This window comes from Pipistrellus hanaki (genome assembly GCF_964339955.1).
Source record: "Pipistrellus hanaki genome assembly, chromosome: 19".
Lineage (NCBI taxonomy): Eukaryota > Metazoa > Chordata > Mammalia > Chiroptera > Vespertilionidae > Pipistrellus > Pipistrellus hanaki.
This window is the reverse complement of record NC_140521.1, coordinates 20,194,777-20,217,840: the sequence shown is the minus strand read 5'-3', so window position 1 is coordinate 20,217,840 and position 23,064 is coordinate 20,194,777. Positions and strand designations below refer to the sequence as shown.

Here is a 23,064-nt window from a genome sequence, read left to right as displayed (position 1 = left end):
GTAAGTGTGGGAGATAAAGAGGATGATGCCCAGGACAGCTCCCCGCTGTGGCCTGCGCACATGGGTGGATGGTGGTGTCCAGCTCTGAGCTGAGGATCACTGGGGATGACCAGAACAGGCCAGGGCAGGGAGGAATGAGATATCATGAGTCACAGCGGTTTCTTTTTGTTCTCTGCTACCGTTCCATGCTCTATTCTGGAGCTATCTGTTCGCCTGCCTCCTGTTTCCCACTAACGTGACGGCACGGATGCTTTAGCTCAGAGGTGGCCACGGGACCAGAGAGGTGGCTCTGCTAGGCCTTCGCACAGCTGTTCTCTCTGCCTGCAAGGCCTTGCTGCTCCCCCTTCTTTGTCTGGTGAACACCTACTAGTTCCTCAGGTCTTACTTAGAAGCCAAATGCTCTGGGCCAGATGCCTCTCCTATGTACTTGCACAGTCCCCTGTTACTATCACTCTCCCATGTTACTGTACCATTGCTTTCAATTACAGTGGCTCATTCAGTTGTGATCCCCCTCCCACTGGCTGTAAACTTGATGGGGGCAGAGATCACATCTGTCTAGTTTGTCACATAGTCCTGGCCCTTGCTGCCTTGCCTAGCACATAGGAGATACTCCGTAAACATGCGTTGAATGAATGAATGATGAATGAATTCATGAATGAATTATGCATAATGGCCAAGAAGCAGGATTGTCAAATAGGAGCATGGTTTGAGAGTCATACTGCCTGGATTTACTCCTGGCTCTGGCTTACTAGCTCTGTGATCTTGGACAACTTGGTTAACCACTATTTGCCTCAATTTTCTCATCTGTGAAATGGGGATGATAAGGTTATTGCTTGGCACATAGTAAGTACTCATTGAATGGTTAGTTTTCAGTAGTAGTCTTTCAGAGTTCTCTGTGTTCTCTGTCCTGGACTTAGCCCGTTTAATGGTAATTCACAGCTCCTTAACCCAACTCAGGTCCTCCAAGCTGATATAACGTGCTCCCTGCCTTCTTTCTAACTTCGTATCCTTGACCTTGACATGACTCACATACTCCAGTCACACCGGCCTCTTTGCTGTTCCTTCGAATTTAGTGTACTCGTCCCTACCTCAGGACATTTGCACTTGTCTTTCTCCCCTCTACCTCCTTTTATTTCATATTCTTTACACCACCTGAAATTATACTGTGTGTGTATTCACTTGCTTATTGTCTCCCTTTCTCTCACAGCAGTGCTCCAGGTCAAGGAGCCTGTCTGACTCCTTCAGCAGCTATCCCACTGCCTAGCAGCACCTAGCACATCAAAGGGGCCCTGCCTCAAGGTCACGGCCCATTGCTCTACTCTTTGGCATGAGCATCACTGAACGTCGCCTCTTCTTCTCCCCTCCCCTGCTCAGCTGTCCTCGCATCAGGGCATGCCTGTTGCCACTCCCTTACACTTGTGGAGTGAACGATGCTTGTCTGATGCATGGGCACCCCTCTCCCAGGCAGGTAGACAACTGCTCAGAACAAAATGTGATCCTTTTACGTGGCTTTGAATGGAGGGGCCAACACTGGTCAGCCCAGGACTTATGCCTCCTCACCTACTGGGCAGTTTTATTGCAGAAGTGAGGACAAATGGAGAACTGAAGGTGTTCAAGATGAGGAACAGGAAGTGCAAAGGCCCTGAGACAGGGACATGCTGGGCACTTTTGAAAGGCAGGAACCTGAAATTTGGGGGAAACGTTCTATGCTGCAAACCTTTCTAATTTAAACCTTCTGCTGCCCCAGCATTGGCTGGAAACGGTGAATCAGGCTGAAGAAGGAAGGCCAGGAAAAGTAACTTGACCCAGCCTCGGGTTTGATTCCTCAGCCCTGAGGATTTTATCCTTCGGAGAAACTGATGGAGTCCTTTCAGTCGTGTATTCATTCAACAAACTTTCACTGAGGCCCTGCTCAAAGCCAGAGCCTGTGCTACACACCAGGGAGCTCCTGGCCATCTTTGGGTTCCTGACTCTCCTCCCAGAACAGAACCCAAAAGGCTCTTCCGAGACACCTCCTTCTGCAAAGGTGGAGGGACCAGGTTCCCAGCCATCTCATGGGTTAGCCAGGGAGAGGGGAGCCCCTTCTCTATGCAGACAGTTGGTAACTCAGAGCAGGTTCTAGGAGGAGCAGTGCCGCTCCTGTCCCAGCAGAGGCCATTTTCCAGTGCCCTCCTGCCTAACGTCCCATCTTCCCTCTCTCCTCAGGCCCCTGCCTCAGGAAAGCAGTCCCCCCCAAAGAACGGCAGCCCCTCCAAGTGCCCCCGCTTCCTCAAGGTCAAGAACTGGGAGACTGACGTGGTTCTCACGGACACCCTCCACCTTAAGAGCACATTGGTGAGTATCTCAGGAGGGTGTAGGCCGGGATCTATCCACCTCAGCATTACCCACCTTTGGGACCAGATACTTCTTTGTGGTGAGGACTTCCTGTGAACCTGGCATTATCTGAAGACATTTTTGGTTGTCACAACATCAGAGGCTCCTTATATCTAGTGTATTGCAGGCCACTCACGAGGTGATAGAAGAGGCTACCCCCTCTCATGGGGAGTGGCCATAAAGTCTTATTGCAAAGGAATATAGGGAGGGGAACAAATCGGGCTATTGCTTGAAATCAACACATCATAGATTTGTTCAAATAAGCCACTGTGGCCACTCCCCTGGCTTCTGGAGATTCAGTACCAAAGGAAGGCCAGTCACAAAGCCACTCTTTCCCTTGTTGAGTTGAACAAACATTTTCAGAACCTTAAAATGCTGCTTATCACCCTTACCTTGGCTGATGACCACATCCAACAGTGACATCTCCCTTGGGAATTAAAGCCAGGTCGACACCACCACAAGTGTCCCATCTGGATCCACAGCCAAGTACATTCCACACCTGGGAAAAACCAAGTGATAGCCGGAATCTCTCTTTTCCGTCCAGGAAATGGGATGCAGAGAACACATCTGCATGGGCTCCATCATGCAGCCTTCTCATCAGTTACGGAGGCCTGAGGACGTCCGCACTACAGAGCAGCTCTTCCCTCTCGCCAAAGAGTTCATTGATCAGTACTACTCGTCCATTAAAAGGCAAGTTTACGCACACACACAGGTCGGAATCTGGTGGCCCAAGAGCCAAATCTAGCCCCCAGAAATGTTTTTGTTTGGCCTGCAAAGTGTTGCTTACATTGGAAACATTTCAAGCAATTCCATGCCTGGATATATACCCTAAAGAAACTCTCACACTTTTGCACAGAAGGCATCCATAAAAATGTTCACTGAAACACTGTTCAACATAGAGAAAAAATTAAAATTAAAGAACCAACTAGAAACCATTGCAACACCATTGATAGGAGATAAGATGCGCTATTTTCCATAATGAAATACTATACAGCTGTAAAAAAGAAAAAATGAATGGGTTAACATTCTGTGTGCTCATGGGAATGAAGTGCACAAATAACTTGGAGTGAAAAAAAGGAAGGACAGGTGTAAAAGAGTACATTTAGGTCATCACCATTTATGTAAACATTTTAAACTTGCAGAACAATGTACATGATTTAGGGGCTATCTGTATATGTAGGCAGAAGTATAAGCAAAAGCATGAGAATGTAGATGCCACATGCAAAATAGCAGTCACTTCTGGGAAGGAGGTGGGCCATTATGGGGAAGTAGTCCCCAAGGATCAATAATATTAGTCCTTATTTATTTAATATTTATTAGGGTTGGGGTGTGGGTGTTCATTGTATTATTCTCTATACCTTTTCATAAGTCTGGCATTTTTCATAATTTTTTTAATTTTTAAAGTTTAATTCACTGCCATCATTTAAAATTAGAAGAGTTTTCTTTAAAACTCAGATTTCCAGTTTCTTCGAAAGATCTGCAGCAGGGGGCTTCCATTGCTCTCAGGATGACAGCTAGCTGGTGTAGAGCGGTGGCTGGCCCTTTTGGGCTAGACATGGGTCCCACCCAGCCAGTTCAGTCACTGCTGGACCTTTGTGGGCATTTTAGTTTGCAGCCTCTGCTTCATGCTGGAACTGTTGTGTCCAGAAATCAACTCTGACTTTCTGTGGCTTCTGGCCTCCTGTCATAGCTTCCTCCTTTCACCAACGTCTAATTTGGGAGAGAAGGTGATGCTCCCTCCCCTCCTTACGCAGATTTGGCTCCAAAGCCCACATGGAGAGGCTGGAAGAGGTGAACAAAGAGATTGAAACCACCAGCACCTATCAGCTCAAAGACACAGAGCTCATCTACGGGGCCAAGCACGCCTGGAGGAATGCCTCCCGCTGTGTCGGCAGGATCCAGTGGTCCAAGCTGCAGGTAGATACCTTGATGAGCCCATTAGTGGAGAGGGTGGCAGGTGGAGGGGTGAGCTTTAAAATGGCTCACCTGGAGGCCAAGGTGAAGTACCACCAGAGGGTTGACATGGGGTCTCAGATTCTTCAGATCATGGCCAAATCTAATCATGTCTCACGACTATAGCCAACAGAGTGTTTATTTTAAAATGAATTTGTGTCTCTCTTGTTAAGGCTTATACACTCCAGTTGACCACAGACCCCACCACTCCCTTTTATCTTGCATCTACTCTTTGCTTATTTATATTATTTTTTATTTGCCTGCTGACTAAAAATATCAGATTCTGTGTCCCTTGGTAGGACTTTTCTCTGGGGAATGGTTTCAAGTTGGAAGTACATTCATTTTTGAGCTCAGGGGTTTCTTTGTTTTTTGGTGTTTGTTTGTTTGTTTGTTTGTTTGTTTTTTATCCCTAATAACCTAACAGGAAATATAACCAGTCCATTAAAAGTCTCTCCTCTCCTCTCCATCCCTTTCCCATATCACTTACAATCCATGCCTACTTTTAGGGATTTTTTCTGGTTTGATGGAGTGGTGAGGTGCTCACCACTCCAATGGGGTAGATGCTGGAGTGGGCTCTGGGCTCTCCTCCAATGGTAAGGCTGCCCTAGGGGAGTTGAGGAGGGAAAGAGGAGGCCATTCGTCCCACAGTGCACCTCTTCCAGGTGTTTGATGCCCGCGACTGCACCACGGCTCATGGGATGTTCAACTACATTTGCAACCACATCAAGTATGCCACCAACAAAGGGAACCTCAGGTGAGCTGACCAGCCTGGGGAAGGGGAGTCCCCCAGCGCTGCCCCTTGGGTCTGGATTTGGCTCACCTACCAGGGAAATCCTCCCCATCTCCTCGGGGAGATGCACCAGGCTGGGAGCGGTGGCCTGGCATCTTTGTTCCACCGCCATGACCCTTCTCTTCTGGGAAAAATAGAATTCCACGTGGTTTTCAAAGCTACAGCAGCCAAAATCACATTCAGCCCACCATTCCATGTCACCATGGAGGGGCAGGAAGGGATGTTTCTCCTTTCCAGGAATAGGAAAATCCCATTGTTTATGGCAGTGGTTTTCAATCTTTCTAATGCCTTGACCCTTTAATACAGCTCCTCATGTTGTGGTGACCCCCAACCATAAAATTATTTTTGTTGCTACTTCATAACTGTAATTTTGCTACTGTCATGAATCGTAATGTAAATATCTGTGTTTTCTGATGGTCGACCCACAGGTTGAGAACTGCTGCTGTAGAGCAGATATTTACATTACATCGGAAATTACAGTCAGGCAGGGATATTCACTTAAGCATTGGGGCTACACTGAGCTCATCCCCAAAGTGGCCTGTTGGCATGAAGCATGGGTTTTCTTGCATGTGTCCCTTCCTTGAGAAGGAAACAGTGTTTGCCAGCTGAGCCTACCGTAGGAGAAGGTCTGTAATCTGAGCCCCGGGCCTGCATGGGGAAGTAGTTCAGTTGACCCTTGAACAACTGCGGGTTTCACTGCACAGGCCCAATTAGATGCAGATTTTTTTCAAGAAATGTAATAAATGTATTTTCTCTTTTAATTTTCTTAATAACATTTTTCTCGTCTCTAGCTAACTGTATTTGTAAGAATATAGTATGTAGCCCAGCCAGTGTGGCTCAGGGGTTGAGAGCTCATCTATGAACCAGAGGTTCATGATTCGATTCCCACTCAGGACACATGCCTAGGTGGTTGGCTCCATCCCAGTAAGGGGCGTGCAAGAAAGGCAGCTGATCAGTGATTCTCTCTCATCATTGATGTTTCTATCACTCTCTCCTTCTCCCTCTCTGAAATGAATACAAAATATTTTTTAAAGGATACAGTAACCTACAAAAATGTGTTGACTATTTATGTTATCAGTAAGGCTTCCAGTAGGCTAAGTTTTTGTGGGAAGTCAAAAATTAGCTGTGGATTTTCAGCTACATTGGGGGGTCACTGTCCCTGTACCCTGTATTGTTCAAGGGTCAACTGTATATCTTTTTACTAAAAGACCTCCCCCTTCAGAGGAAATCTAGCATATACTGAGCATTAAAGAGGGCTTGATTGAGATCTCAGACTCAAGGAGCTTGTGGGCTGTTCTGGTAGTTTTCAAATGATGCATGACTATGGGGCAGGGAGGAGGGGGGGTCATAGACCAGGCAGTGCCCCTCCATTTTGGGGTGTCTTTATGACATCTTCTATTAAAGAAAATATTCATCCGATTCTTTTTTTAAAAATAAGTTTTAAAACCACACATCTGAATACATACATAAGAGCATGTATGCTATGTATAGAAATAATCTAAAGAAAGGCGAGCAAGGTAGAAGGGATGGGAGAGAGAGGTAATTTAAACAGCACGGGGTTTCCACCTGCCATTGATTGAGATTAGGCTTAGGAGACGTGGGATCTGAGAGGTATAAATGTGTTATATTTCTGCTGTTGGTCTCAGTGCCTGCACATGAGTGTCTCATCCCACTGTGTGATTCTGCTGTTTCTAAACATACTTTTAAAAAATATGTATTACACAAACGCCCTTTATCGGTGTTCAACCAAAGGAGTGGCACTGTGCTTTATTGCTTTATTGAGGGAAAACAGTGGATTGGCTTATCCTGTGTTGATTCCCCAATATGGAGCCTTTGCTAAGAGATTTTTAAGAGTGCCTGTGGTTCTTTGTGACTTTCACTTTCATCCTCCCCCCAACCTGGACTCACCACCACGTGCATTGCACCATCGCTGCAGTGTTAAAGGCAATGTTGTCCTGTGCAGACAGACTTCAATTGGCTCAGGTAGAAGGCCTTGGGAACCAGATTGGGCAGGGGATGTTATGTGGAGAAAGCAGATTTGAGTCAGGGCTTGAATTTGGAAGCATGACAGTAGAGAGGGATTCCAGCCAACGGGGCAAAGTTCCAGGAGCAGGATGTGGATGGGAGGTCTGTGAGCAATGGTTGAGCCCACAGTGTGACTCCCATGCCAGCACAAGCCATAGCTTGGGATTCGGTCCAGTGATGGGACCAATGGATCCACGTGGCAGGAACTCCTCGTGGATTTTTATGAATCCCTCTTTTGCTGCTGAGGAGAAAATCTCAGTTTTGTGCTAACCTATTTTTGACGCCTCTCTAACACTGCTTTTACAGAGAGCAGGGCTCCAGCTACAACTCAATAACAATACAGTGTCATCGTTGCTTAGCTCGGCAGGTGAGGCCAGTGGCAATCTATCATTTCGGAGTAAATACATGGAATACAAATGGAAGTTGGTATCTGTTCTAGTTGTAAGCCTGTAGACTTTGGCATGGAATGGGAGGGGGTCAGACGAGAATTAACGGTGATAATTCTGGTAGGAGAAAGACGAGAATTGGACATTGATGTGCATTCTTTTTTTTTTAAGATTGTGTTCTTTTTTTAATATATATATATTATTAATTTGGGAGAGAGAAAATGAGAGGGAGGGAGAGAGAGAGAAACATCAATGATAAAGAATCACTGACAGGTTGCCCCCTGCACATCTCACACTGGGGATCAAGCCCACACCCAGGCATGTGCCCTAACTTGGAATCAAACCTTGACCTTCTGGTTCATATATAGAAGCTCAACCACTGAGCCACTGCAGCCAGGTGATGGTGCATTTTATTATTATTATTATTATTACTATATTTTTATTTCAGAGAGGAAGGGAAATGGAGAGATAGAAACATCAACGATGAGAGAGAATCATTGATCAGCTGCCTCCTGCATGCCCCTACTGGGGATTGAGCCCTCAATCAGGCATGTGCCCTTGACTGGAACTGAACCCAGGACCCTTCAGTTCACAGGCCGATGCTCTATCCACGAAGCCAAACTAGCCAGGGCTGATGGTGCATTCTTAAAGGGAAGCAGGGTCTGATGGTCTTTTCCGGAGATTACATGCTGCTAAAGGACTCCCTGGGAGACTGGCCCAAGTCAAGATGGTTTGAAAGTCCCATATGAGACGCATTCCTTTTCCATCAGCAAGCTGGCATGGGATCTCCCATTCCACCTTCTTCAGACACAGGGAGCAACGGGGCAAGGCCACTTCCTCCCGACAGCTGCTCCAAGGGCCTGGGGACCTGGGCACAGATGGAATCCACCCTGAGCCTCATGCACTCATTGACCTGGGTGACACCTTTTCGAGGGTGTCCCCAAAGTGCAAGCCCTGACACCAGGTATTCCCCTCCGTCCCCCACAGGTCTGCCATCACCATATTTCCCCAGAGGATCGACAGCAAGCACGATTTCCGAGTATGGAACTCCCAGCTTATCCGCTATGCTGGCTACAAGCAGCCTGACGGCTCCATCCTGGGGGACCCAGCCAACGTGGCATTCACAGAGGTGCGTGCCCCCCAGTCCATGCCCACCTGGGCTTTCATCACCCAGACTGTTTCTACTAACAGATTTTTCTTATTTTAATGTAATCATCATAAGGAGAGAAGCAAATGAACTACCACTTATTCTTTCCTAAACCTCCTTTTCTCTGTGGCTCCCAGAGAGAACCAGATGGTTCTCTTACAGGTGGTCAGTTGGTCATTTTCATGCCATTACCTTGCTTGACCCTCATGATGGTAACCATTGTCCCATTTCACAGGTGGGTAGACTAAGTCTCACCAAGGCCAAATGAACTATCCAAGGAAATAAATGAACAGAGAGAAAGCTAGAAATACAGTCCAAATCTCCTGCCTCTCACCTGGAGGAGAGGAGCTGACATATGGAAACCATGCCTGCATCCACTTTTTTTGAGTTGGGTAATATATCAAATTCATATCATTCATTCATGTAACAACTATTCAACTCATTCATTCATTTAACAACTATTCAACCCACACAACCCTCATTGGATAGGCTGGACTCTCCATTGTACCAGCAGAGACACTATTGCTGACAGCCCAAGTCAACTCATAAAAGCAACTAGAAACACAAACACCACCAGCCAGGGCTCCTCCCAGGTGATGCAGACAGGTAGCACAGCTGAGGCACGGCAGCTTACAGCATCTGTGCCCTGGCAGACACCACAAGCACATGCCATGCCTACCGTGACCTCAGGCACACAGGCCTGGTACCCCCTTTTCTCAATCATCCAATCATCCCCAGTTGAAGATCATCTTTGTCCTTGCCTCAATCCCTCCTCAAACTCCACCCAGGACCTCCCCCAAGAGGAGCTGGCCAGGCAGGGCCACTGAACTCCCTCATTGCTGCTAACTGCCTTTGCATCTGGCTTTTCTGATTAAATGCTACTATTCTAAGGAAGGAGCGGTAACCAGGGCGACCAGGAGTAGCACCTGTGCCGATTTAGACTCAGCCAGACTTTCTGCTCCACTTGGCTGCAAGCTGAGTGTAGAGTTGGCTGACCCTGTCCTTGTGGCCCCCAGAACATAGATGCCAGTGCCTCTTCCTCTTATCCTGTTTCCAGAAACCTCGCTGACAGGACGTGTTCTTTTACGTGCATAATTTCATGCTGCTTCTTTGTACTAACACAGCAGAAAGAACCACCCAAACATAGCCACGTAGCTGTATCTTTTGCAACCCTCTCCCTGGAGCTGTCCAATACAGCAGCTGCTGGTCACACAGGGCTCGTGAGCACCGTCTGCAGACACACCAAATCACCAAGACAGAAACCAAAGAAGGAGAGTGGAGAATATCTTATTCATAAGTTCTTATCTCAATTATGTATTGAAAATGTTATAGTGGGTAATATTGGACTAACCTATTTATTATACTTATTAATAAAGTAATATACTTTTTGAGTAATATATGTAATTGTGTTAAATAGCTTTAAATGTTAATTTATTTAAACTTTATTATCTATAATAATGAAAGCATAATATTGCTAATTAGACTGGACAGCCAAATGACCTTCTAGATGACCTTCTGGACGAAGCTGGGGCTGTGAGGGCTGAGCTCCTTGCACAAATTTCGTGCATCGGCCCTCTAGTTACAAGTAAATTATACCTAATATGTTTGATTACATATTACATATTACATGTTATAGATTCCTCCCCAGTGGGCAGGAAAGGCCCAGAAGTCATAAAGCGTGGTTCCTGTCTCGGTGGCCTGGTATTTTCCTCTTATGGCACTTATGGCCTCAGTTGGAACCCACCAGATTTGGAGTGCTCAAAGCCTGGTGCTGGGGCATAGTTTTACCCTCTGTCTGTGGGACTGGAGGGTAAAACTGGTTACGTGGTGATGTCGGGGAGACCTTGACAAAGGAGGCGGCGTGGCCCAGACCCTCCAGAGGAATGGGCTGCCTGGGCTCTGCCCCTCCCAATGCCGACAAGTTGGGAGGGTCTGGGGCCTGAGCTGGTGCCTGACCGGCGGATCTGCTTGCAGATCTGCATAGCGCAGGGCTGGAAGCCCCCGAGAGGCCGCTTCGACGTCCTGCCACTCCTGCTCCAGGCCAACGGCAATGACCCCGAGCTCTTCCAGATTCCCCCAGAGCTGGTGCTGGAAGTGCCCATCAGGCACCCCAAGTAAGAGGGCCTGGCATGGAGTTGGTGAGGGTGGGTGGATTTTCCCCAGTGCCCCTCTGCCCATTCTGTACCCCTTGGCTTTCTCTCTCCAGCCCAGAGACAGGCTGAAAGGGGCTCTTGATTTCAGTCCTCACACTGGGACCTGGGTTCAGATTAATTCCTCCTTGACCAGCTGAGGACTGCCATCTTTTCTGAATTCTTACCCCACTCCTAAGTTACGACCCAGACCTGCCCTTTCCCAGCCCAAAGGATTAGAGTGCATAAGTACCTACTACCCTGTTTGGGGCCCAGCTGTTTAAAACCCTATGACTTGATGGCAGTCAAGTCTGAAAGGAATTTGGAGTGAAGGAAATCCACAGTGGCCTTGGGGGCAAAATTGAGGCAAGCACCAACAAACTCAATAATCAAGATGAATAATATTTTAATGCAATATTTTTTTAAAAATCAAAAATAGCCCGGTTGGTGTGGCTCAGTGGTTGAGTGTCGACCTATGAACTATGAACCAGTTGGATTCAGGTCAGGGCATATGCCTGGGTTACAGGCCTGATCCCCTAGGCAACCAATCAATTATTCTCTCTCATCATTGATGTTTCTATATCTCTCTCTCTCTCCCTCTTCCTTCCTCTCAGAAATCAACAAATATATTTAAATATATTTTTAAAAAGAAAGAAAAATTAAAAATAGTTTTTAAAAAAATACGTGCTGTACAATGTGACAACATTTTAAATAAATCCAGGATCCAGTTCAGGGCTGAGACTAGAAGAAGGCAAACCAAGTGAGTCATGTGAGTGCAGGGTGGAATCCTGTCTTTATTTAAAGTTTTGATCTTACACAAATAGCTTTGTTCCAATAACATGCTGCAATAGAAAGTGTATGGTGCCTGGAGGCATGATGTCACCTGACCCTACCCAGATTGGGCATCAGGGAAGGCTTTCTAAAAGAGTAAACAACATTTTAGCTGAGAATTAAAGTGTAAATAAGAGCTGGACAGACATAGAGGAAGAAAGAAGGTCCCAGGAGGAAAGAGGCCGTGCAAAGGCCCTGAGAAGGAGGGAACTCACTTTCTCTTGGACTAACTTTCAGAGTGGGCTTCGCAGCTAAACAGCAGTCCAAGGCAGTGGTTCACATGCCTGAATATCCATGCAAATCACCTGGGAAACATGGCAAAATGCATATTCTCGTGCCCCAGCTCTGGACCTGTAATTCTGCGCTCTGAAGCAGAGCCCAGGAATCAGGTTCTGACATAGCCCCAGTCAGTCGCTGGCATTTCAGCATCCCCAGACTCAGGATGTCCCACCCTCTGTCTGCCTGAGACTCCTGCCCGATGGTGAGCTGGGCTGCGTCCTTCTCCGCAGGTTTGAATGGTTCAAGGACCTGGGGCTGAAGTGGTACGGCCTCCCTGCTGTGTCCAACATGCTTCTGGAGATCGGCGGCCTGGAGTTCAGCGCCTGTCCCTTCAGCGGCTGGTACATGGGCACGGAGATTGGCGTCCGCGACTACTGTGACAACTCTCGGTACAACATCCTGGAGGTGAGGTCCCTCCTTAGTCACAAGGCAGAAGGGGTGGGCTCAGCAGTCCTTCCCCACAGCCAGGCTTTGGGGCTTAGAAACTGGAAATGGGTTACAACAGAACCTGCAGTCTCAGTGAGGCATCCGTGGCACTAACCGTGTATGGGCTGTGTGCTAGGCAGTGTTCAAAGCACTTAGCATGTATAACATGCTTATTTAATCCTCACCACAACTTCCAGGTTAAAAAGCTTCCTTTCACAGATGAGAAAACCAAGGCTTTTGTGGGGGTGAAATGATGAGCTCAAGGTCATACCACTAGAAAAGGGCAGAGCTGGGATGCAAACCCAGTCTGGTTTTGTGGTCCAAGTTCATCGCCACACTGCTACACTGCCTCTCAGTGTCAAACTCTGGTAGAAGGGTTTGAGAATGACCGATGAACTTGGGACTTTTTTTTTTTCCTCTTTTCTGGAAAACCAGGGAGGAGGAGTGTCGGTGGTTTTCCGCCACACACGTTTCTCAGTGGAGGGTCTGGTTTCCTCCCTGGCTGAGTCATCCTCATCTGCTGAAAAGTGCCATCCTCATCTGCAGACTGCTGCCTGGTGCTCAGCTCTGGTGAAAGCATCAGGATTGCTGTGGTTTTGTCAGCAAATGTTCCTGACAACAGTCTGCTGTCGCTGGCCTTGTTTCAAATAGGGCACTGAGAAGCAGAGAATGAAGTGCTGGCCTGTGTCACACAGTAAATAAGGTAGAGTCAAGATTAGAACTCAGAACCAAGCATTAGGTTATGTGGCTGAACCCATAGGTATCCACTTGGATGGACCTTGAGGGCATAGGCCGCGTGAGCTAAGTCAGACAGACAACGACACACACGGTATGATCTCGCTAATGTGGGTTCTCTGGTAAGATCGGAGCGTTCCAATGGTGATTGTGGGGGGTGGGATGCATGAGAATTGGGGAAGATGTTGTTTTAGTCGTACAGATAAATAAACTCTGGAAATCTAAAGCACAGCATTGAGATTATAATCAGCAACACTCTAGTATAAACTTCAAAGTTTCTAAGAGACTAGATCTTAATTGTTCTCACCACAATAATTACTTACAGGTGTTAACTAATGCTACAGTGGTAATCATATTGCAATATATAAATGTACCCAACCAACACCTTGAACTTTGTACTCTTTAAATGTACACAATATCATATGTCAATTATATCTCACTTTTTAAAAAAAAAAAATCCATGGTTGTTAGCCTGCAAGACAGAAGCCAGGTCCTCAGCCTCACCGTCCACTGCAGTTACCAGGGGAGCACAGCAGTGCCCGAGACCCCACTCCCCAGGATGTGGATGGAATTGCTCTATGGGGGAGGGAGCGGGTGGGCGTCAGTATTTTTCAAAGCTCCCTAGAGGATTCTACTGGGGCAGCCACCGATCTGTACAGACTTCTGGCAAGAAAGGAAAAAACATTTTAGTTAATGTTCATAGAGATGCATTGAGTCACCTTTGGGGATTTTTTTAAAAGTTGTATAGGTGTTCCCCGCCCCCCCCCCCCGCAATTAATTTCTCTTTTGTTAACCAAAATAATGCTGTAATAGTAGCAGCATAACTAGCTAGACACACTCTCCCCTTTTATATATAACTCGAGCTTTATATGTACTTAGTAAAGCAGCAAATTCCTTACTTCTGCATTTGTGTCGCGGCCCAAAGACCCCAAGCTGAACCTAACGCTTCAGCCCCAAACGGTGAATCAATAAGTCCGCCTCCACGAACTTGCTTGCATTTCGACTGCAACGAGTAGTCACTGGGTAACTTAAGTGAGACTCCTTCCCACCCCTGCCTCCAGTTCCAGCTGCCATTCTGTACAAATGTTGACAGCTGAGGCTGGGAAGCGATTTACCCAAAGCTGAGAAATTGTCGCATTCTAGCCCCATAATGAGACCCGGCTTCGCACGAGTGCCTGGAATTGACAGAGTAAGAGAAAAGCTAGGCTCTAATTAATGCAGTTGCTATTCGGTCTTCCCCACCCTTGACATCAGCTCCTGCTTCAGCTGTAACAAACATCAGGGGTTGTTTTTGCCAGAGACGCCAGCTGGTTGGGGAGCAGCGCCCGGGTTCTGGGCAGTACACATCTCCCTGGGCTCCAGCTCTGAGGCCAACTGGCTCTACAGAAGTCGAGCAAATCTAGGCACCTCTCAGCCTCACTTTCCTCACCTGTCAGAAGGAGTCAGTCAAGCTCAAAATGTCCATGATCTAGATTACAAGTAGTGGCCTCTCCGGGGGGGAAGCAGGATGGGTGGAGAGCTTTTCCCACTAGAAAATAGACAAGGTCACTCCCAGCCCCACATCTCTGGTTAAAACCCTGTGAAGACCCTCCTCGTTACATTTGGAATAAAAATCCTGTCTCTGTGGCACATCCTTCAAGATCCTGCCCTTCTTACTAACTCCCGCCAACTCCCCACCCTCTGCATGCATTGCCCTTCTTTCTGTATCTCAGACGCTGCGAGTCTGAACCATCCTCAGGGGCTTTGCACATGCTATCTCTCTGCTGAGACCCTCGCCTCCCTCTGTCTGCACATGCCCTGCTTTTCCTCCTCATTTTGGTCCCACCTGGTATGCCACCTCCACATGGGCCTTCCCTGACTATCGTGGTTCAATGAACCCTGCCCCATATCCTCATCTTATTTTCTTCCTAGGAATTAGCATTGATCACAATATAAACTGTTCTCTCCCACTGTAAGTTCCGCTCAATAGTAAATGGCCAGCCACGTCTCTAGTTTCCCACCATCAGTAGGTCCTCAATAAGAAGTCTTCAGTGAGTGACTCACTCTGCCAGTGAGCTGACTAATAATTAAGATGTTCATTCATGACACGAGCTAGCCCTGCCCCTCCTTAGTCTGAAGCATCCCAGCCTGTAAGTCTGTTTCCCTTCTTCTTGCAGGAAGTGGCCAAGAAGATGAACTTGGACATGAAGAAGACGTCTTCCCTGTGGAAGGACCAGGCGCTGGTGGAGATCAACATTGCAGTTCTCTACAGCTTCCAGGTAGTGCCGGGGTCCTGGCCATCAAGCCTCAGGGAGGAACTAAACCTTTCAGAGCCTTTGAGCAAAAAGTCCAAAAGCCCTCACTGCCAACAACCCTTTGGGGAGATGGGTCCACCAGCGAGGTCTACTGCCCATCATGCATGCCTGCCTCTCCGTGTTGATCTTGAGTGTGGACGTTTGAGGCGGAGGTGAACAGTAGTGGGGGTTGGGACTTGTCACCTGTGATTTTTTAGAATTGAGATGTCAGGTATTGTCTGTGTCTTACTTAAGGGACTCAGACTATCAGCTAACAGAGACAGGATTTTGTATCACCGCCATAAATGGAGAGCCAAGATCAGTTGCCTTAAGTACAAAAGAATTGTAAATGTAAATAAATGAATACAAGGAATAACAGAACCAAGTTGTTTAATTCCAGGTAGATAAAAGAGAGGTTCATTTAAAAAAAGGATGGGGGAGGAGAGAGGAAGACTAGCAAGAGAGGCTTGTTAGCCACAACGTGACCCCCACAAAGTGACTCACTTTGCAGCCACAGCCCCCAGGGATCCTGAGCATCTTCCAAGAGGAGCCAGGGTCCCTCCCTGCAGTAACGGTCCTGGGTATAGTCAGAAGGAGAGATGCAGAGAAGTTTTGGGCACTAAACCATTTCCAGGACCTGTCCTTCGGGAAACGCCACTCTGTGGGAGAATCCTGAAACACCCCTGCTTTCTTACTCCTGGCTCCTGTCCCCTCTCCACCCACAGAGTGACAAAGTGACCATCGTCGACCACCACTCGGCCACCGAGTCCTTCATTAAGCACATGGAGAATGAATACCGCTGCAGGGGGGGCTGTCCGGCAGACTGGGTGTGGATTGTGCCCCCCATGTCTGGCAGCATCACCCCTGTCTTCCACCAGGAGATGCTCAACTACCGGCTCACCCCCTCCTTTGAATACCAGGTCCTGCCTCTCCCTGCCTCTTCTCACTATGTCTTCGATATCCTTGTGTATGTTATGCTGAGCGCAAGTCTCAATTCAGACTAGCACTTTGGACACTCAAGTGCTCAGTAGCCATGCTTGGTTAGTGGCTACCATGTTGGACAGTGCAGCCCTAGCAGAAAGATTCATGGAGACTAAACGAGTAGTCTGGGGTCTCAATGAAAGTCTTGGGAGGGACTGAGGGCTGCGTGGGAAGGTCTAGCAGGACAGTGCAGAAAGGCTAGGCCAGCCACTCTGTGCAAGGATCCTGTGGCCATCACTCGCAGAATCACTCCCTTCAAGGGCTGCGGGTTGGGCATGTCTGGGCAGCCACAGCCCCCAGGAATCCTGAGCATCTTCCAAGAGGAGCCTGGGTCCCTCCCTGCGTAACGGTAGTTCTTTCTTCCCAGCCTGACCCTTGGAACACCCATCTCTGGAAAGGCACCAACGTGACCCCCACAAAGCGGCGAGCCATCGGCTTCAAGAAGCTGGCAGAGTAAGTCTCCTGAAGTAGGTGGGAGATGTGTGTGCCCCGAAGCTTGGGGAGCCCCAGAAAAGGGAGAGCCCCAAGCAGCTAGTCATGCCTCTGACCTCTAGTGTGATAAGATTTCTCTACTTTCTCTTACCCCCTCATGCCTTCTTTGCCTCAGAGTGAGGGATGTAAATGTCGCCACAATTCTTCTCCCTTCCGATTTTACTTTCCTCACCCAGTTTCATAAATTCTTTTCCTGGAGTCAATGGTTTGTTGGTAAACCAGCTTTCCTGATAATAATATTAAAAGTAAAAATAATAGTAGATTTGTAATGTTGGCCAATTGCCATGGTGTAAATATTCCCATTATGGACAGTTTTAAGCCACCATCAGGAAGTCACTGAACCCATAGTAGAGAGGAGCTGGAATGAGCTGGGTCCAGAACATCATTGCCAATAGTGCTCTTGTCCAGGGCTGAACTCTAATTTCATTCATTCATGCATTCATTTGTTCATTTGGCCCACAAATGAATATTGAGAGTCTATTCTCTGTCAGGCACTGTACTAGGCTCTAGGGAAGACATCATGAGTCAGAAAAATGTGGTCCCTGCCCTCTTGAAGCTCACATCCATTTATCTGTCAAAGAATCACACAAATACAGTCAGCACTTAGAGTGCCATCGAGGAGTGATCCATGGTGCCAAAGAACAGACTTCACCGAATTTAGAAGGTCAAAGAGGCTTCCTTCAGGAGATGACAATTGAGCTGAAGAGTAAGATGAATAAGTCCTAACTGAGCACAGGAGGGAAGGAGGGGGGTTGTGGACCAAGACCACCATAGAATAACTGTCCTGAATGTATAGTCAGCCTAGCTAGTGTGGTTCAGTGATTGAGTGTCAACCCATGAACCAAGAGGTGACCAGTTCAATTCCCAGTCAGGGCACATGCCTGAATTGTAGGCTTGGTCTCCAGCAGAGGGCATGCAGAGGCAAGCCGATCAATGTTTCTTTCTTATCGATGTTTCTATCTATCCCTCTCCCTCTCTCTCTAAAAAACAAACAACAACAAAAAACATTTTAAAAAATAAAAAAGAATGCGTAGCCAGCAAGGGGCCAGTTGACAAGTGGGGTGGAGCCAACTGATGTGCCCTAATGGGGATGCAGGCTTCTCCTCAGGAAGAGAGCTCGGCCAGCTCTCTTGGAGACACCCTGTTCGGAGCTAACTTACATTTTGGCAGAGGAGCTAAGTATGCACAGAGCTCCTCACTCTCTTTCCTGAATGCCCTCAGGTCCAGGCCCTCTCTGCATGGTGGTAGTTGTAAAAAATAAAAGTAAGAAATCGGTGCCATCCATGCCACAGACCACAGAAGCAAGTCACTGTGGGTCTCGCAGGGACTCAACCCTGGGTGCTGGCTCTATTAATATGGCCCATGGCATCTCTCTCCCTTCCTCCCCTCTTCTCTCCTTTCACCTAACCCCGTCTTCCAGCCAAGCAAGGGCACCTCAGCAGCCATCCTTTCCCTAATGAGAGATCACAAATACTCTCAGGGAGGGCAACCCCTGCTTCCCTTCAGTTCAGCTGTGTGCTGGGGGGAGAATGGGAAAATCTAAAACACTAACTGCACTATTAAGATGGCTCTAGAAACAATGGAAGTTAATTATAGCTGCTGATTTATGCTCCCATCATTCAAAGGGAACCCTCCAGGCACCTTTTATTTCTCTCTGTTTCTCCCCCTTAGCCCAAGTGTTCCTGCAGTGTGGGTGGTTTTCCTGATTCTAAAAAATGATGAATTTACCACCAATAATCCCCAGGTAGGAGTAATTAGCAAGTTGTCTGCTTAGAGATGCCTAGTTAGAGCAGGGATGCTTGCTCTGAAGGTGAGCCCAGACATTCCTGGGCCTCTGGCCTGGCTGCCTCGCCCAGGCCCTCATGGACGGGAAGAACAGTGGTTTCTGAATTCTCCATTTAACTACAAGGAGCCTAGACTTAACATTTGAACTCCCCAAGTCTTCAGTGGTAGCAGCATCTTTAAAATTCATTCCTTTTGCTAGATATATATTTAGTGCCTCTTAGACATCAGCTGTGCAAAACCCTGGATATGCATGGCTGACTAAACCAGACCTGGTCCTTCACTTCTGAAAGCCCTTTGAGCTCAATACCTAGTGATTTGGTTCTCTCTCTCTCTCTCTCTCTCTCTCTCACACACACACACACACACACACACACACACACACACACACAAGCCCCATCACAGCTGCTTGTCCACAGCTACATTCTCTATGTTCTTCAGCTCCTATAACAATGCCTGGCCCATAAGTGCTTAACACATATTGGATGAAAGAACAAATGAGTGCATGAATGAATGGTCATCTTTTGGGGACAATGCTTGGCAAAGCAAGGTCTTCAAGACTGGGATTGGTCAATTAACAACCCAACACAATTAACCAACCATTTCAGCTCATGACTCCTTGCTCTGGAGGGACGTAAAGGGGTCAAATGGTGCCCCTTTCAGGCTTTGAGTTCCCAGAGGCCATCAAAGATCAGGACAGTAATTTCTCTCTGGTTAATGTCATGGATCTTGCTTCTGCCCAATAGTCCCAGCCTCCCATTTCCCATGGTCCTCTCTCTCCCCTTCCTCCCAGAGCTGTCAAGTTCTCGGCCAAGCTGATGGGACAGGCAATGGCCAAGAGGGTCAAGGCGACCATCCTTTATGGCACAGAGACGGGTAAATCTCAGGCCTATGCCAAAACCCTGTGTGAGATCTTCAAGCACGCCTTTGATGCCAAGGTGGGTAGGGGGCACTGCCAGGTTTCTAGCCTCTGCTGGTGATTAAAGTTGGAAGGGTAGAGAGGGAATTCCACAGAGTAGAACCCTTTGAGAATGAATGAAAGCACATCTCAAGTTGCCCATCAGCACACACACTCACATTTTTATAAATTTCAGGGGACTATGATGTTCTTCTCTCTGTGAAACCCCCAGGAGTCCATGAATCACAAAATGAAACCCCCAGATATAGAGGAAACTGTTAGGGGATTTTATGAAAATCAATTCTGGAGTCAGTCTAAGAAGCTCTGCATTAAATACAGTTCAGTGTGTTTCTTTGCTGCAGGACTTTTCAGAGCCGTTAGTCTGAAAGTCTGTGTTATCTCCAAAAGAAGAGGGCAGGGAATGTAAATGTCCCCCAAACATGTTTGTTTATGGCTCACTTATTTTTCGGAAGCATCTCCAGAGACTGGGCTTCCCTAAAAACCGCCATTGAAAAATGTTTCTCAAGCAATACTAAGATATAGGGCAACAATCTTTCCTTAAAGCAGGTATCTCAGACTTGCCTGGCCCAGGTCATCCACCCTGTGAGAGGGAGGGTTAGAAAGGAGGCTGAGCAGCAGTTGATCAGATCCAATCAGCCAGGTCATTCCCAGCCTACATGTGGTCAAGAAGCTGAAGGGTCTCAGTTAGGATCTGTCTCTCCTGGCAGTCAACCCCTTGCACCGTTTCCCCAGATTTCCTACGTCCTTCAGGCCACAGTGACCGTAGGAAGGTCCCACGCTGCCAAAGGCTTCCCGTTCTACCCATTGAAATAGCCACACCCCATGCATTTGGTTCTCCCAAAGGAGATGGCTCAAGATGACTCATCTTCTGCCTCTCCTCCTCCTCCTCGTCCTCCTCCTCCTTCTTCCATCATTTCTTGTTCTCTCCCACCTTCTCTCTCCTCATCACCTCTTCCTTCCTGCCCCCCTCCTGCTCTCCCACCTAGGTGATATCCATGGAAGACTATGACATTGTACACCTGGAACATGAAACTCTGGTCCTGGTGGTCACCAGCACCTTTGGCAATGGAGACCCCCCTGAAAATGGGGAGGTAAGATGAGTTTTCACCTGTTCTAGAATGTGTTTCCATTAGGAGGAAGAAAGAGGGGCTACTGTTGCACCTGCTATTCAGTAGCAAATCCTCCCAGGGCCCCAAAGACAGTGGTTTCAATGTGGATCTAAGATTGGACAATTCCAAGTCCTCTGTCCATTGGTACCCAGGCACTGGCTGGTTCCTAGTGAAATTGCTGTCATCTGAGTGAGCTTGTTCTTTAGAATGGATGCTCAAACCAAGAGCTTGATGCTCCAGATGAGAGAAATGAGGACAATGTTTTTATAGAGAGAAAGCCACAAAGGGGCTTGGTGTGCTGAGGGTTGTGAGTCCACTTCTGCAGTTCTTTAAGCAGTTGACCCTCCCATGTGCATCTGCAGCTCAAGCATTGCTGCCCTGCCGAGCCCCTCACCATCTCACCATCTCAGACATCCAGGCCCCCAAGCAGCAGACTCCTCTTTTTCCAGCTAGGACCCCAGACTCTCGGTGCCTGAGCATATTTCAGCTTTAATAATACACGCTTCCCATGTCACTCACCTCTTTTGGTCTGCAGAAATTCGGCTGTGCTTTGATGGAAATGAGGCACCCCAACTCTGTGCAGGAGGAAAGGAAGTAAGTGAATGGCCCTCCACGGTAGCATGACACCCCTTGGGGGTAACTGGAAATTGTCTTTTGGCACCTGGGGTTCACATTTGAGATCTGGGTGGGTGGTGGTTGTGACCGATTTTAGCTGGTGGGTGCGTGTGCCCCACCAGAGCTGATGCTTTGGTCTGTAACTAGAAGGTCTTGGGTTGGTCACTTCACAGCCCTGTGCTTCAGTTGCTTTTCCTATCAAATAGAGTTTATTGCACCTGCCTAAACTCTCCAATTTGTAAGAAACTAGATATAATGTGCCCTGTGAAAAATTAGGAGCACTGTGCAAATACCAGTTCTCTCCTGCCGCTGGGAACCGACATGCGGAATCAGTGAAATGAGCTGCTTTCCCTGGAACTGCTCCACCTGATGCTCACAATGGCATTGCAGCTCATGTGGGGGTTGCATTCAAAAGAAGGCAGAGAGATGCCTGCAGTCAGACGATGTTCACATGACATTGCATCCAATGTGGGGCTGGGTTCTAAAGAGATTCCGAGATCTGAAAAACACCTGGAATCTAAATTGCCCTTGAAAAGCCCTAAATCCCCCAGAAAGTGGGGAACATATGGCAGGTGCAGACGGATCTGCCTTTCAGTGAGGCCAGCACAGCACTTCCTCCAGCTCAGAGCAGACCCCATGCCTGCAATTGGGCACCAAATGCCGCGGTCGCTGGCCGTGGTTCGCAGAAAATCCCTCTTGGTTTTCTTGTAGCCAAGCATGTGTTGCCAAACTCGCATGCGTTTCATATCCAGGGGGTGGCTGAGTCCCTTGCACTCAGCCCTCGTTCTGTGCCCAGCTCCAGCACTCACTGAGCCTGCCCCTCCTCTGCCCACCCCATGCTGGGCGGTCTCCAGCAGGTCCCCTCCTTCAGGGAGGATAGGGCACCATCCATTCTCCCCTCTAGGTACCCGGAACCCTTGCGTTTCTCTCCCCGTAAAGGGCTTCTCCTCCCCCGAGGTGACACAGAAGTCCATGGTCTGGCTGCAGCCCGTGACAGCCAGCACAGGTAGAGCGGGTGTGCGTGTGCATACATGCACCTGTGTGCATGCATGTGTGCAGGGAGATGTGTGTGTGCATGTGTGCGCATGCATGCCCGATGCTCAAACCGCCAAGGCCACATCTAAGTGTGAAGGAAGCCTGAGGTTCTAACCCAGGCTGTGCCACTAACTCATTAAGCTTCCTGGAGCAAGTCCCTTGACCTCAGTCTTTCTCATCCACCAAATGGGGAGAAGCTCTCTCTGTCCTGACTATACCTGGGAGCTGTTGTGAGGGCCAAAGGATAACAAGAGAGAAGAAAGCATTTGGGAAACTGTAAACCTCATACAAAAACACGTGCTATTATTCTTACCCCACAACCACCCACCATCCCTCCCACTAACACCACGGCCACCCCCTGATATGTTGCATGCCTTATTTGGAGAAGTGACTCAACGTGTGACTATTTTAGGGCAGAAACTATGCTTACATGTATTTAGACCTTTCCCGATCCTGGAGCAAGAACTGAAGATACCCCGCTTAGGAACCTGCTGCCAGAATGCGCACTTTCTTTTTTTGTCTTTTGCACTCAGATTGATGTATTGAGTTTTTGTGTTTCCTTTTTGCTTTGTTTCTTTTGTTTGGAGGTTTGGATTTTTTGTTTTTGTTTTGGGGGGGTTGTCTTGGAGACTTTTTTTGTTTTGTTTTGTTTTGTTTTATGTTTCTGCCCTGTCTGAGATCTAAACTTATTTTAGAGAAAAACTGGAAAACCAGGTGTGTGTGTTTTCTTGACGCTTAAGGCTCCTGAGCCTCTGGTGCTGAGGTTTGAGTCCCAATGACATCT

The 23,064-nt window shown here is 47.8% G+C and overlaps 2 protein-coding genes across 5 annotated transcripts in view; one reads left to right on the top strand and one right to left on the bottom strand.

Annotated features, from left to right (window-relative positions):
- The window catches only part of RFC5 (replication factor C subunit 5), a 490,240-nt gene that overhangs the window by 425,726 nt on the left and 41,450 nt on the right, over positions 1-23,064 (bottom strand). The gene's annotated exons all lie outside the window — the stretch shown is intronic.
- NOS1 (nitric oxide synthase 1) overlaps positions 1-23,064 on the top strand; it is a gene marked incomplete at its 3' end in the record, with an annotated part of 100,044 nt that overhangs the window by 45,608 nt on the left and 31,372 nt on the right. For 2 of the 4 annotated variants that reach the window (XM_084868251.1, XM_084868252.1), the window contains exons 4-17: positions 2,206-2,334; positions 2,918-3,063; positions 4,128-4,290; positions 4,989-5,080; positions 8,515-8,656; positions 10,649-10,788; positions 12,144-12,318; positions 15,231-15,332; positions 16,073-16,267; positions 16,696-16,781; positions 19,396-19,540; positions 20,508-20,612; positions 21,166-21,224; positions 22,150-22,251. In XM_084868251.1, the coding sequence (XP_084724377.1) occupies positions 2,206-2,334; positions 2,918-3,063; positions 4,128-4,290; positions 4,989-5,080; positions 8,515-8,656; positions 10,649-10,788; positions 12,144-12,318; positions 15,231-15,332; positions 16,073-16,267; positions 16,696-16,781; positions 19,396-19,540; positions 20,508-20,612; positions 21,166-21,224; positions 22,150-22,251 (1,781 nt within the window). The remainder of the gene's footprint in view (positions 1-2,205; positions 2,335-2,917; positions 3,064-4,127; positions 4,291-4,988; positions 5,081-8,514; positions 8,657-10,648; positions 10,789-12,143; positions 12,319-15,230; positions 15,333-16,072; positions 16,268-16,695; positions 16,782-19,395; positions 19,541-20,507; positions 20,613-21,165; positions 21,225-22,149; positions 22,252-23,064) is intronic. The other 2 variants (XM_084868253.1, XM_084868254.1) reach the window with 1 other exon arrangement.